Genomic DNA, 15,853 nt, shown 5'->3' with positions numbered 1-15,853 from the left:
TTTATCCCATTTATTAGCCACACCGCAGATATATACCTTGTGAAATGAGTTCTTTACATAATTAAGGTATGTAAATAAACATTTACAGAATATTTCTATGTAAATAAGTCATTTCACAAGGTATATATCTGCGGTGTGGCTAATAAATGGGATAAAAATTCCTTCTGAAATTTAGTGGGTGTGGCTTACATACCAGTATGCTTTGTGGTCTGGAAAATACGGTAATATTCCACTAAATGGGGGGGAAAAAATGTTATTTTGTAGACTAACAGATACTACATGGCTTTGTTTGGAAAAAATTAAGGTATGTAAATAAACATTTACAGAATATTTCTGTTTCCAAACGAAGCCATGTAGTATCTGTTAGTCTACAAAATAACATGTTTTTTTTCCCCATTTAGTGGAATATTACCGTATTTTCCAGACTACAAAGCATACTGGTATGTAAGCCACACCCACTAAATTTCAGAAGGAATTTTTATCCCATTTATTAGCCACACCGTAGATATATACCTTGTGAAATGACTTATTTAAGGTATGTAAATAAACATTTACAGAATATTTCTATGTAAATAAGTCATTTCACAAGGTATATATCTGCGGTGTGGCTTATAAATGGGATAAAAATTCCTTCTGAAATTTAGTGGGTGCGGCTTACATACCAGTATGCTTTGTAGTCTGGAAAATACGGTAATATTCCACTAAATGGGAAAAAAAATTAAAAATGTTATTTTGTAGACTAACAGATACTACATGGCTTCGTTTGGAAACAATTAAGGTATGTAAATAAACATTTACAGAATATTTCTGTTTCCAAACGAAGCCATGTAGTATCTGTTAGTCTACAAAATAACATGTTTGTTTTTTCCCATTTAATGGAATATTACTGTATTTTCCAGACTACAAAGCATACTGGTATGTAAGCCGCACCCACTAAATTTCAGAAGGAATTTTTATCCCATTTACTAGCCACACCGGACTATAAGTCGCAGATATATAACTTGTGAAATGACTTATTTACACAGACATATTCTGTAAATGTTTATTTACATACCTTAATCGTTTCCAAACGAAGCCATGTAGCATCTGTTAGTCTACAAAATAACATGTGTTTTTTTTCCCCATTTAGTGGAATATTACCGTATTTTCCAGGCTAGAAAGCATACTGGTATGTAAGCCGCACCCACTAAATTTCAGAAGGAATTTTTATCCCATTTATTAGCCACACTGCAGATATATACCTTGTGAAATGACTTATTTACATAATTAAGGTATGTAAATAAACATTTACAGAATATTTCTATGTAAATAAGTCATTTCACAAGGTATATATCTGCAGTGTGGCTAATAAATGGGATAAAAATTCCTTCTGAAATTCAGTGGGTGCGGCTTACATACCAGTATGCTTTGTAGTCTGGAAAATACGGTAATATTCCACTAAATAGGAAAAAAAATAAAAAATGTTATTTTGTAGACTAACAGATACTACATGGCTTTGTTTGGAAACAATTAAGGTATGTAAATAAACATTTACAGAATATTTCTGTTTCCAAACGAAGCCATGTAGCATCTGTTAGTCTACAAAATAACATGTTTTTTCCCCCATTTAGTGGAATATTACCGTATTTCCCAGACCACAAAGCATACTGGTATGTAAGCCGCACCCACTGAATTTCAGAAGGAATTTTTATCCCATTTACTAGCCACACCGGACTATAAGTCGCAGATATATAACTTGTGAAATGACTTATTTACACAGACATATTCTGTAAATGTTTATTTACATACCTTAATTGTTTCCAAACGAAGCCATGTAGCATCTGTTAGTCTACAAAATAACATGGTTTTTTTTCCCATTTAGTGGAATATTACCGTATTTTCCAGACTACAAAGCATACTGGTATGTAAGCCGCACCCACTAAATTTCAGAAGGAATTTTTATCCCATTTATTAGCCACACCGCAGATATATACCTTGTGAAATGACTTATTTACATAATTAAGGTATGTAAATAAACATTTACAGAATATTTCTATGTAAATAACTCATTTCACAAGGTATATATCTGCAGTGTGGCTAATAAATGGGATAAAAATTCCTTCTGAAATTCAGTGGGTGTGGCTTACATACCAGTATGCTTTGTGGTCTGGAAAATACGGTAATATTCCACTAAATGGGAAAAAAAAAAATTTTTATTTTATTTTGTAGACTAACAGATACTACATGGCTTCGTTTGGAAACAATTAAGGTATGTAAATAAACATTTACAGAATATTTCTGTTTCCAAACGAAGCCATGTAGTATCTGTTAGTCTACAAAATAACTTTTTTTTTTTTTTTTTCCCATTTAGTGGAATATTACCGTACTTTCCAGACTACAAAGCATACTGGTATGTAAGCCACACCCACTGATTTTCAGAAGAAATTTTTATCCCATTTATTAGCCACACCGCAGATATATACCTTGTGAAATGACTTATTTACACAGAAATATTCCGTAAATGTTTATTTACATACCTTAATTGGCTGTAACATGGCAGTAAAACGGCCGATCGAACAAAACAGAAGTCATAATCATGGACTCAGCAATCAGCTAAACAGACTCAATAACTCCACAGTGACATTTTGGTGAATTTACTGAGGGATTTGTGAAAGTGAAACCATACAAGAAGAATCCTGTTGTAAGTTAATAATACTAACACAGACACCCGTTAACGTGTTAGCACATTAGCTGATGCTAACGACGCTAGCTTGATGACGTGACGATAGCACGTGCAAATATGCATGAAAACACTCCGACAGACATCACACGTGGGATGGTTTAATAAGTAAGAATAGTTTTAGTTAAATTGTACAACTTACAAACGTCGCTTGGGGGCGATGAATGAAGAATCCGCACGAGTAGAAACGCTGCGGACTCGTCCAAAAGATGGCGCCATAGCACAAACAATAAAACACCTTCTCGGTGTATTTGCTCGTTTAAAAAAACAAAAAACGACATGCATTATGGCCGTCAGCCAAGAAAAATCCATGAATTAGCCGCACTGTTTTATAAGCTGCAGGGTTCAAAGCGTAGGGAAAAAAAGTTGCGGCTTATAGTCCGGAATTGAGGGTATGTCACGTGAAAAGAATGTTTAGATGTTTCAATCTGTAGCATCAACACATTTTGAAAAGATGACATCCATGAAGAGTATTTATCAGGTTGACTGCTCTTCAACGAGCTTTATCAGTATCTTGAAGGAGCTTTATCAGTATCTTGAAGGAGCTTTATCAGTATCTTGAAGGAGCTTTATCAGTATCTTGAAGGAGCTTTATCAGTATCTTGAAGGAGCTTTATCAGTATCTTGAAGGAGCTTTATCAGTATCTTCAGAGCGCTCTTCTTCCAACGTCAACAACTTTCGTCTTCAGTCGCTGGAAACTTTGTCATTGATACAAATTGTGACAACATTTGTGTGTTGACCAAGTGCTATTTACAAGAGTTGTGTGTTGCCATGGTGACAAAGGTGTTACCGGGTGTGGCGCTTCTTAAAGGGACAGTACGCACTTTTTGGAAGTCACCTCGCCAAGTGATGATGATATTATTGACATCCACTCTGTCGCTGCTAAGAGGACCCATTATTTGCCATCGGTCCTCCCGCAAGTTGGTCGTGATAACAGCCACCTTGCGCAATGAAATGGACACACTTGAAATCATCCAAAACGCCACACACAATGTTGACATGACGTCATCGCTCCTCTCGCCAGTTGTTAGTCTATTCATGACGGCCACCTTGGATCAGAAAAATAAAGATTCAAAATGTACAAGCAGGATGTTGACGCCATTAGTCCTCCCTTCATGTACTAATGATGGCCACCTTTCATTATTAAAATAAGCAGAATGACTCAAAATAATCCAAAATGTAAAAACTCCCCCACAAGCAGAACGTTGACATGTCACTCAATTAAAGTCATTGCTCCTCCCACCAGTTATTAATGATGGCCACCTTTCATTATTAGAATAGGCAGAATGACTCAAAATAATCCAAAAAGGCAAACCTCACCCACAAGCGTGACGTTGACGCATCATACAATAAAGTAATTGCTCCTCCCACCACTTTTCCAATTAGCGCTATTGCTCCTTCCACTGGTTGTTAATGTGTTAATGATGGCCACCTTTCATTATTAAAATAAGCAGAATGACTCAAAATAATCCTAAATGTAAAAACTCACCCACAAGCAGAACGTTGACATGTCACTCAATTAAAGTCATTGCTCCTCCCACCAGTTATTTTATGTATTAATGATGGCCACCTTTCATTATTAGAATAGGCAGAATGACTCAAGATAATCCAAAAAGGCAAACCTCACCCACAAGCACGTGCACGATGGCGACGGGGTTTTCCAGTCAATGCTATTGCTCCTTCCACTGGTTGTTAATGTATTAATGATTGCCACCTTTCATTATTAAAATAAGCGGAATGACTCAAAATAATCCAAAATGGAAAAACTCACTCTCAAGCATGATGTTGACGTGTCATTCAATTAAAGTCATTGCTCCGCCCACCAGTTATTGATGTACTAATGATGGCCACCTTTAATTGTTAAAATAAACATTATGAATCAAAATAATCCAAAATGTAAAAACTCACCCACAAGCAGAACGTTGACATGTCACTCAATTAAAGTCATTGCTCCTCCCACCAGTTATTAATGTATTAATGATGGCCACCTTTCATTATTAGAATAGGCAGAATGACTCAAAATAATCTAAAAAGGCAAACATCACGATGGCGACCTGTTTTTCAATTAGTGCTATTGCTCCTTCCACTGGTTGCTAATGTATTAATGATTGCCACCTTTCATTATTAAAATAAGCCGAATGACTCAAAATAATCCAAAATGTAAAAACTCACCCTCAAGCACGATGTTGACGTGTCACTCAATTAAAGTCATTGCTCCTCCCACCAGTTATTGATGTATTAATGATGGCCACCTTTCATTTTTAAAAAAAGCAGAATGACTCAAAATAATCCAAGATGTAAAAACTCACCCACAAGCACGATGTTGACGTGTTATTCAATTAAAGTCATTGCTCCTCCCACCAGTTATTGATGTATTAATGATGGCCACCTTTCATTGTTAAAATAAACATTATGACTCAAAATAATCCAAAATGTAAAGACTCACCCACAAGCACTACGTTGACGTGTCGTTCAATTAAAGTCATTGCTCCTCCCACCAGTTATTGATGTATTAATGATGGCCACCTTTCATTTAAAAAAAAAAGCAGAATGACTCAAAATAATCCAAGATGTAAAAACTCACCCACAAGCACGATGTTGACGCGTCATTCAATCAAACTCATTGCTCCTCCCACCAGTTGTTGATGTATTAATGATGGCCATTTTGCAAAATACAAATAAACAAAATGACTCAAAATAATCCAAAAAGTCAAAGCTCAGACACAATGTTGACATGCCATACAACTAATGCCACTGCTCCTCCCACCAGTTATTGATGTATTAACAATGGCCACCTTCAATTATAAAAAAATAGAGGATTATAGATTATTGAAAATGCCATTGCTCCGCCCACCAGTTATTCATGTTTTCACAATGGCCAACTTGCAAAATAAAACAGAGTGACTCAAACTAATCCAAAACGTAAAAACTCACTCATAAGCACATTGTTGACATTCCACACAATAAATGACACTGCTCCTCCCACCAGTTATTAGTCTATTTATGATGGCCACCTTGCAGAACAAAATTTAACAGAATGACTTAAAATAATCCAAAAAGGCAAAGTTTATGCACAAGTTCGTGCACAATGTTGACATCTTATTCAATTATAGCCATTGCTCCCCCGCCAGTTATTAATGATAAGCACCACTTTGCACAATAAAGACAACTAGAAAGCCTCAAAATAGTCCACAAAGTGAAAATCTACGTGAACTGCCTCACACACACAAGAGCACATGCAAGTCTTCAACATAGACACGTTACGTAGTTAAGACCATCACTCCTCCCGCCAGTTATTAATGATAAACACCACCTTGGACTATAAAGGCAACTAGAAAGCCTCAAAATAATCCACAATGTGAAAATCTAACCAAACTGGCTCACACAAACAAGAGCACATGCAAGTCTTCAATATAGACGTGTAATGTAGTTAACACCATCGCTCCTCCCGCCAGTTATTAATGATAAACACCACCTTGGACTATAAAGGCAACTAGAAAGCCTCAAAATAATGTAGTTCAAACAACGATGACATATTGATTAAATGTGAATTATTCTTATTGTCTTCAAGTGTTTTCCTGCCCTTCAACTCAAACTTCGGTTCCAAGAACAAACCAAAATATGTGAGCATTGCATCCGAAATGCCAAACATGGGCGTTACTTCCTTCCTACGATGCCTTCAGGGACCTCAGGAAAAAAGCCAAACTGTGAAAAAGAACCTCTCATACCTCCAGGAGTCGCCAGTTCATGTGACCTCAATAAAAAAAAGTGCTTCTGTCCACCTGTTGGCTCCGCCTCCTTTACTTCGGGGACTCCTCGGCCGTGTGGGGTGAAGGCGGGAGCTGTGAAAACCAAGCGACATTGAACGCATCGGCCAGTACTCAGCACCAGGACAAGAATGTGATGACCTCACGCTCCGAGTGGAGACTGAGGGCGCAGAGCAGCAAAGCAGAGACTGCGGAGCCAAACTTTTCCCCTGAGGGCCCCAAACTGAAGCTCAAAGGATGCGGGGGCCACTTTTTTCTTGTTCAAACCTTCGAAAACCAGTTCTAAATATTGTTTATTTACTTTAAAAATAGATTGAGTCAACGCTGAGTCAACGCTGAAGAGCCAAACTGAAAATGCTAACAGTTAGCACACTAGCCAAATAGCATCAAGTAAGAAAAAATATGAGCAAAATGAGCTAAAAAAACAACAACAACTAGCATGCTTACGCTACTATGCTAACAATAGCATTCTTACGGTTAGCACTAATGGAATATCAAAATACTGTCTGACACTAATGCTAAATTAGCTCAAATAAATCTAGCATGCTAACAGGCATCATTTGTCACTGAGGTGTATACCTGCAAAATTAGCATGCTAGAAATAGTGTGCTTACAGTTAGCATTGATGAAATGCACAAATATATGACACTGAGTTGTGTACCTGATAAATTAGCTAAAAAAAAACAACCTAGCATGACAACTTTAGCATGCTAAAATGCTAACTGTAACGTGTGTTCAGAACCAAAATATATTATTCTGGGGTGTGTACCTGAAAAAAAAAAATTCAAAATGCTAGCATGCTAACAATTACATACATATATGACAGGTGTATACCTACAAAATTGGCTAAAACGAAAAAAAATCTAGTATATTAAAATTAGCATGCTAACAAGCATCATTTGTCACTGAGGTGCATACCTGCAGAATTAGCAAAAACAAGTTAGCATACTAAAAAAACATTCTTTCAGTTAGCATTAATGAAATAAAAAAATATATAACACTGAGTTGTGTACCTACGGAGCCCCTAAAGGGACATGGGGGGAAATTTTATTTTTCATAATTTTTTTTATTTTGTTTTTTTTTTTTAGGCACGAGAAAGTTTTTATAAAATTATTTAAAAAAAAAAAAACTTAAAAAAAACATTTTTTAATTAATTTTATAAAAAGTTTCTCATGCGCACAAGATACATGTCTAAAAAAAAATAAAAAAATGAAAATGAAAAAAATTATAAAAAATAAAATTTCCCTCCATGTCCCTTTAGGGGCTCCGTATATATCTGCAGAATTAGCAAAAAAAAGTTAGCATACTAAAAAAAACATTCTTTCAGTTAGCATTAATGAAATAAAACATATATGACACTGAGGTGTCCATCCATCCATGCATTTTCTACTGCTTGTCCCTCTCGGGGTCGCAGGGGTTGCCTATCCCAGCTGTATATCTGGTAAATTAGCTAAAAAAGCTAGCATGCTAATTTTAACATGCTAAAATGCTAACTGTACCTATGAAGAGGATTAGTGGGTATGTTAGGCCAGCAGAGACGGCCCACCACTAACTACAGCTGGTAGGGTAAGTACACCACTAACTACAGCTGGTAGAGTAAGTACACCACTAACTACAGCTGGTAGGGTAAGTACACCACTAACTACAGCTGGTAGGGTAAGTACACCACTAACTACAGCTGGTAGAGTAAGTACACCACTAACTACAGCTGGTAGGGTAAGTACACCACTAACTACAGCTGGTAGAGTAAGTACACCACTAACTACAGCTGGTAGGGTAAGTACACCACTAACTACAGCTGGTAGGGTAAGTACACCACTAACTACAGCTGGTAGGGTAAGTACACCACTAACTACAGCTGGTAGGGTAAGTACACCACTAACTACAGCTGGTAGAGCAGCGACAGGCTAAGCTAACGTTAGCAGCGTGATTGAGGCGCGGGACAGGCGGTGGTTTAGCGGGTGTTTACTGGTCACATGATCAGGAAGTCAACATTATATTGCGTCACTGTCAGTCCTCTCCTGGGCTTTAGTAAAGGGGGCGGAGCTTGGCAAGTCTTTTGGCGAAGCGAAGGAAGCCTGAGAGTTTCCCCTTCCTGTGGGCGGAGCCTCACATGGACTCGAACTCGTCGACGCGTTGCTTGGTGTTGCCTTGGCGGATCTGCCGCAGCGTCTTGTACTTGTCTCGGCCCGCCCGCACGTTCTCCGCGTGCAGGACGTCGTTTGCCGTCTTCTTGCTGTCGTCACGCGCCTCCGCCAGCTCAGAGCTCAGCGCCTGGCGGGCGAGGGAGAGAGAGAGAGAGAGAGGGGGGTGGAACACGTGGGAAGATGGCGGCGGGGGCGGGACCAAACCTGCAGCTGCTTCCTGACGCGCTCGTTCTTCTGCGCCTCGGTGACGCGCTCCTCCTCGCCGCGATGGCCGCTCACGCCCTCCTCGCTCAGCAGCTCGGCGCTCTCCTCGCCGTCGCTCTGGTCCTGCTCGGGGGACGCCATGGCCGCCCTCAGCTCCTCGCGCGTCCTCTCCAGGTCGTCCTGCGCCGCCATGGCCTGCGGCGGGAAGAGGGGGGCGGGGCCAGGTGGTCATGACAACAAAAGGTGAGGCGGAAGGAAGGAAGTGGTCATCGTTACCTTGTGCTGCCACTGGGTGGCGTCCTCCTCCTTCTTCCTCTTGGCGTCCTCCAGCAGGGAGATCCTGGCGCTGAACTCTGCCAACTCAGCAGCCTGGCCAGGACAAGGAGCAAGTTTCTACTTCCTGTCTGCACATTTTTATACTTCCTGTCTGCACATTTTTATACTTCCTGTCTGCACATTTTTCTACTTCCTGTCTGCACATTTTTCTACTTCCTGTCTGCACATTTTTCTACTTCCTGCCTGCACATTTTTCTACTTCCTGCCTGCACATTTTTCTACTTCCTGCCTGCACATTTTTCTACTTCCTGTCTGCACATTTTTCTACTTCCTGTCTGCAGATTTTTCTACTTCCTGTTTGCAGATTTTTCTACTTCCTGTCTGCACATTTTTCTACTTCCTGTCTGCACATTTTTCTACTTCCTGTCTGCACATTTTCTACTTCCTGTTTGCACATTTTTATACTTCCTGGCTGCACATTTTTATACTTCCTGCCTGCACATTTTTCTACTTCCTGCCTGCACATTTTTATACTTCCTGCCTACACATTTTTATACTTCCTGTCTGCACATTTTTATACTTCCTGTTTGCAGATTTTTCTACTTCCTGTCTGCACATTTTTCTACTTCCTGCCTGCACATTTTTCTACTTCCTGCCTGCACATTTTTCTACTTCCTGCCTGCACATTTTTCTACTTCCTGCACGCACATTTTTCTACTTCCTGCACGCACATTTTTCTACTTCCTGCCTGCACATTTTTCTACTTCCTGCCTGCACATTTTTCTACTTCCTGCCTGCACATTTTTCTACTTCCTGCACGCACATTTTTCTACTTCCTGTTGGCAGATTTTTCTACTTCCTGTTTGCAGATTTTTCTACTTCCTGTCTGCACATTTTTCTACTTCCTGTCTGCACATTTTTCTACTTCCTGTCTGCACATTTTCTACTTCCTGTTTGCACATTTTTATACTTCCTGGCTGCACATTTTTATACTTCCTGCCTGCACATTTTTCTACTTCCTGCCTGCACATTTTTATACTTCCTGCCTACACATTTTTATACTTCCTGTCTGCACATTTTTATACTTCCTGTTTGCAGATTTTTCTACTTCCTGTCTGCACATTTTTCTACTTCCTGCCTGCACATTTTTCTACTTCCTGCCTGCACATTTTTCTACTTCCTGCCTGCACATTTTTCTACTTCCTGCACGCACATTTTTCTACTTCCTGCACGCACATTTTTCTACTTCCTGCCTGCACATTTTTCTACTTCCTGCCTGCACATTTTTCTACTTCCTGCCTGCACATTTTTCTACTTCCTGCACGCACATTTTTCTACTTCCTGTTGGCAGATTTTTCTACTTCCTGCCTGCACATTTTTCTACTTCCTGCCTGCACATTTTTCTACTTCCTGCCTGCACATTTTTCTACTTCCTGCCTGCACATTTTTCTACTTCCTGTTGGCACATTTTTCTACTTCCTGCCTGCACATTTTTTCTACTTCCTGCCTGTACATTTTTCTACTTCCTGCCTGCACATTTTTCTACTTCCTGCCTGCACATTTTTCTACTTCCTGCCTGCACATTTTTCTACTTCCTGCCTGCACATTTTTCTACTTCCTGCCTGCACATTTTTCTACTTCCTGCCTGCACATTTTTCTACTTCCTGTCTGCACATGTTTCTACTTCCTGCCTGCACATTTTTCTACTTCCTGCCTGCACATTTTTCTACTTCCTGCCTGCACATTTTTCTACTTCCTGCCTGCACATTTTTCTACTTCCTGCCTGCACATTTTTCTACTTCCTGCCTGCAGATTTTTCTACTTCCTGTCTGCAGATTTTTCTACTTCCTGCCTGCACATTTTTCTACTTCCTGTCTGCACATTTTTCTACTTCCTGTCTGCACATTTCACCAAACTTCATTTACGCACCAACACAAAAGTGCTTTATCAATAACAACAACAACAACCAAAAAAAGACAAAGTAACATTTGTCTTTTTGCAGTAAAATTTTAAATGACATGTTATTTGTTATTTAAATAACACTTTTTATTCGTGGGCAAGCAGCTACAAAGTGCTCAATGCCAAAAAAATTAATAAAAAGACTGAAGGATGAATTATGTCTAGGGATGTCCGATAATGGCTTTTTGCCGATATCCGATATGCCGATATTGTCCAACTCTTTAATTACCGATACCGATATCAACCGATATATACAGTCGTGGAATGAACACATTATTATGCCTAATTTGGACAACCAGGTATGGTGAAGATAAGGTACTTTTAAAAAAAAATGAATCAAATAAAATAAGATTAATAAATTAAAAACATTTTCTTGAATAAAAAAGAAAGTACAACAATATAAAAACAGTTACATAGAAACTAGTAATGAATGAAAATGAGTAAAATGAAGTGTTAAAGGTTAGTACTATTAGTGGAGCAGCAGCACGCACAATCATGTGTGCTTACGGACTGTATCCCTTGCAGACTGTATTGATATATATTGATATATAATGTAGGAAGCAGAATATTAATAACAGAAAGAAATGGGGGGAGGGAGGTTTTTTGGGTTGGTGCACTAATTGTAAGTGTATCTTGTGTTTTTTATGTGGATTTAATTTTAAAAAATAAAATAAAAAAAATAAAAAATAAAAAAAAGATACTGATAATAAAAAACCGATACCGATAATTTCCGATATTACATTTTAACGCATTCATCGGCCGATAATATCGGCAGACTGATATTATCGGACATCTCTAATTATGTCCAATTTCTATATATCATTTTTTCAAAACTCGATTTAAAATAAAAATTCAAGGTTTTTTTTTTTATATTATTTTTCAGACTGATTCACTCTAGAAATGAGCAGTGCATTAAAACAAACAAATTCACATTAGAATGAAGATTCTTATTCACCCCAATTCTAAATCTTGTCGTATTTTTTTTATCTTAATTTTTTTATAGATTGACCCATTCTAGAAACTAGCGGTCCACAAAAAAAAAAAAAAAAAAAAAAAAAAAAATCACATCCGATTCTTATTCTTCCAGATTGGTTCTAAAAATGAGCGATGAACAAAACCCCCCAAAAAATGGATTCACATTAAAATCAAGATTCTTATTCATCTCAATACCAAATCAAGTCGTTATTTTCAAAAATGTATTTCAAATAAAATATCAAATATATATACATTTTTTTTGGTTGACCCATTCTAGAAAATAGAGGTCCACAAAATAATGAAAAATAAATCAATTCACATCTAAGTTGTGATTCTTTTTCTTCCATGTTCTAAATCAACTTATTTTCAAAAATGTGTTACATTTTTTATTTAAATTGCCCATTCTAGAAACTAGCGGTTTACAAAAAAAATAAGAAATACATTTTTAAAAATTCACATCCGATTCTTATTCATCCAGATTGTAATTGCTAATCCAGAATTGATTAAAAAATGTTTTATTTTGTATTAACTCATTCTAGAAACTAGTGAAAAAAAAGATTCACATTTCAATCCAATTTCTTATTCATCGTGATTTTAGTCGAGTCATCATTTTCCCCCCAAAAAATGTTTAATTACTTTTTTGGTTGACCCATTCTAAAAATGAGCGATGAACAAAACCCCCCAAAAAACGGATTCACATTTGAATCAAGATTCTTATTCATCCCAATTCTAAATCTTTTCGTAATTTTAAATTTTTATTTTTTTTACAGATTGACCCATTCTAGAAACTAGCGGTCCACAAAAAAAAAAAAAAAAAAAATCACATCTGATTCTTATTCATCCAGATTCTAAACCAATTCATCATTTTCAGAAATTGATTAAACATTTATTTTTATTTTTTATTGACTCAAAAAAAAGATTCACATTTGAATCCAAATTCTTATTCATCGCGATTTTAAGTTGATTAATCATTTTTTTAATTATTACTTTTTTGGTTGACCCATTCTAAAAATGAGCGATGAACAAAACCCCCCAAAAAATGGATTCATATTAGAATCAAGATTCTTATTCTTCCCAATTCTAAATCTTGTCGTAATTTTTTTTTTTAATATAGATTGCCCCATTCTAGAAAATAGAGGTCCATAAAATAATAAAAATCAACTCATCATTTTCAAAAATGTATTACATTTTTTATTTTTTTTTTATTTTTTTTTAAATTGCCCATTCTAGAAACTAGCGGTCCACAAAAAAATTAATTAAAGAAAATTCACATCCGATTCTTATTCATCCAGATTCTAAATCAATTCATCATTTTCAGAAATTGATTAAAAACTAGTGATGCACAAAAAAAAGATTTACATTTGAATCCAAATTCTTATTCATCGCGATTTTAAGTCCATTCATCATTTTCTAATTAAAAAAAAAAAGTATTACTTTTTTGGTTGACCCATTGTAAAAATGAGTGATGAACAAAACCCCCCAAAAAACGACAATTCTAAATCTTGTCGTAATTTTCAATTTTTATTTTTTTTTATAGATTGACCCATTCTAAAAACTAGCGGTCCACAAAAAAATAAAAATAAAATAAAATAAAAAAAAATCACATTTGATTCTTATTCATCCAGATTATAAATCAATTCATCATTTTCAGAATTTGATTAAACTTTTTTTTTTTTTTATTGACTCAAAAAAAAGATTCACATTTGAATCCAAATTCTTATTCATCGCGATTTTAAGTTGATTCATAATTTTTTTTAATTATTACTTTTTTGGTTGACCCATTCTAAAAATGAGCGATGAACAAAACCCCCCCAAAAATGGATTCATATTAGAATCAATATTCTTATTCATCCCAATTCTAAATCTTGTCGTAATTTTTTTTTTTAATATAGATTGCCCCATTCTAGAAAATAGAGGTCCATAAAATAATAAAAAAATAAAATCAATTCACATCTGAGTTGTGATTCTTTTTTTTCTCTCATGTTCTAAATCAACTCATCATTTTCAAAAATGTATTACATTTTTTTTATTTTTTTTTATTTTTAAATTGCCCATTCTAGAAACTAGCGGTCCACAAAAAAATAAATTAAAGAAAATTCACATCCGATTCTTATTCATCCAGATTATAAATCAATTCATCATTTTCAGAAATGGATTTTAAAAAAAAAAGTTTTATTTTGTATTGACTCATTCTAGAAACTAGTGATGCACAAAAAAAAGATTTACATTTGAATCCAAATTCTTATTCATCGCGATTTTAAGTCCATTCATCATTTTCTAATTAAAAAAAAAAAAAAATTACTTTTTTGGTTGACCCATTCTAAAAATGAGCAATGAACAAAAACCCCCCAAAAAACGACAATTCTAAATCTTGTCGTAATTTTCTATTTTTATTTGTATTTTTATTTTTTACAGATTGACCCATTCTAGAAACTAGCGGTCCACACACACACAAAAAATAAATTAATTCACATCCGATTCTTTTTTTTCCAGATTATAAATCAATTCATCATTTTCAGAAATTGATTTAAAAAAAAAAAAAAAGTTTTATTTTGTATTGACTCATTCTAGAAACTAGCTATTAAAAAAATAAAATAAATAAATAAATAAATAAATAAATTAAAAAAAAAAAAAAGAAAAAAAAAAAAAGAAAGAAAAGAAACTAGCTATTAGGCTGTTCTAGTTTTTAATTTTTATTATCTTTTTTATTTTTTAATACGCTGTAGCACTTTGAGGTTGTTTGCTCAATGTAAAGTGCTTTTACAAATACAATTCATTATTTTAATTAAAGTCATCTTTTTGCATGATGTCATGGTTGTAGTGACGTGTGTGTGTGTGTGTGTGTGTGTGTGTGTGTGTGTGTGTGTGTGTGTGTGTGTGTGTAGAATAGAATAGACTTTATTGTCATTATATTTGCATACAACGAGATTAAGGACTCCAATTTAAGGTGCGGTAGTGGAAACAAATATGGAATAAAAATAAATCACATAAGTAATAAAGATAAAAAATAAGAGTTGAAATAAACAGACTATTATCCAATAAAAACAATAAGCAATCCTGTACAATATACAAAAAACTGTACAATATACAGAACAAAAGAAGAGTACTGGAGTGATAAAGTGATGACAATCAGTGTTGGACGTATTGCACTCCAAGGGTAATATTGTGAATAATCTATTATTCACCACTATGTGTGTGTGTGTGTGTGTGTGTGTGTGTATGTGTGTGTGTGTGTGTGTGTGTGTGTGTGTGTGTGTGTGTACCAGCTGTTCCTGGGTCTTCATCTGGTCCGCAGCCTGCCTGGCGAGCGCCGCCTTGGCCTCCTCCGCCTCCTGCCTCTCCTTCTCCAGACGCTGGGCCTCCTCCTTGGCCCGCTGCCTCTCCAGGTCCAGTTCCAGGGCCTTGCGGGTCTGCTCCTCCAGTTCTGGACATCAGCAGCAGTTACGGCGGGAACAACAGGAAGTGGCGGCGGCGGCCGTCCCACCTGTCTGCGCCCGCCGCGTCTGCTCCTCGATGCGCCGCAGTCGCTCCAGCAGCTCGTCCTTCTCGCGCTCCATCCGCTGCTTCTCCTTCTCAGCCTGCTCGCGCTTCTTCTTCTCCTTCTCCAGCTGAGCTCTGCAGCCACATGACGACACACTTTTATTCATAACAACACACTTTTTTTCATAATAACACACTTTTATTCATAATAACACACTTCTATTCCTAACACACGCTGTCAAAGTGCTGCAGAGTGCAGAGCAGGCAGGCAAGAACACCGACTGCTATTTCAAGTCAACTAAAGTGCTGCAAAGCCACCCGTGTG

The 15,853-nt window shown here is 36.5% G+C and overlaps 1 protein-coding gene and 1 long non-coding RNA gene across 2 annotated transcripts; both read right to left on the bottom strand.

Moving 5' to 3' along the window:
- Window positions 1–2,617: 2,617 nt before the first annotated feature.
- LOC133645128 (uncharacterized) lies at window positions 2,618–4,952 on the bottom strand. The gene is made up of 2 exons (XR_009824910.1): window positions 4,893–4,952; window positions 2,618–3,769 (listed from the first exon to the last, which is right to left on the bottom strand). It is a non-coding gene; the product is annotated as an uncharacterized LOC133645128 (long non-coding RNA).
- A 3,361-nt stretch (window positions 4,953–8,313) lies between these two features.
- Window positions 8,314–15,710, bottom strand: LOC133645124 (radixin-like). The gene is made up of 5 exons (XM_062039948.1): window positions 15,533–15,710; window positions 15,312–15,472; window positions 9,115–9,207; window positions 8,839–9,033; window positions 8,314–8,761 (listed from the first exon to the last, which is right to left on the bottom strand). Exons 1-5 carry the CDS (start codon window positions 15,693–15,695, stop codon window positions 8,597–8,599), a joined length of 777 nt encoding a protein of 258 aa, XP_061895932.1. The 5' UTR covers window positions 15,696–15,710; the 3' UTR covers window positions 8,314–8,596.
- Window positions 15,711–15,853: the final 143 nt, after the last annotated feature.

Source organism: Entelurus aequoreus, linkage group LG03 (genome assembly GCF_033978785.1).
Source record: "Entelurus aequoreus isolate RoL-2023_Sb linkage group LG03, RoL_Eaeq_v1.1, whole genome shotgun sequence".
In the NCBI taxonomy this organism is placed as follows: Eukaryota; Metazoa; Chordata; class Actinopteri; order Syngnathiformes; family Syngnathidae; genus Entelurus; species Entelurus aequoreus.
The sequence above is the reverse complement of the archived record's forward strand: the minus strand, read 5'-3'. Positions and strand labels throughout refer to the sequence as shown.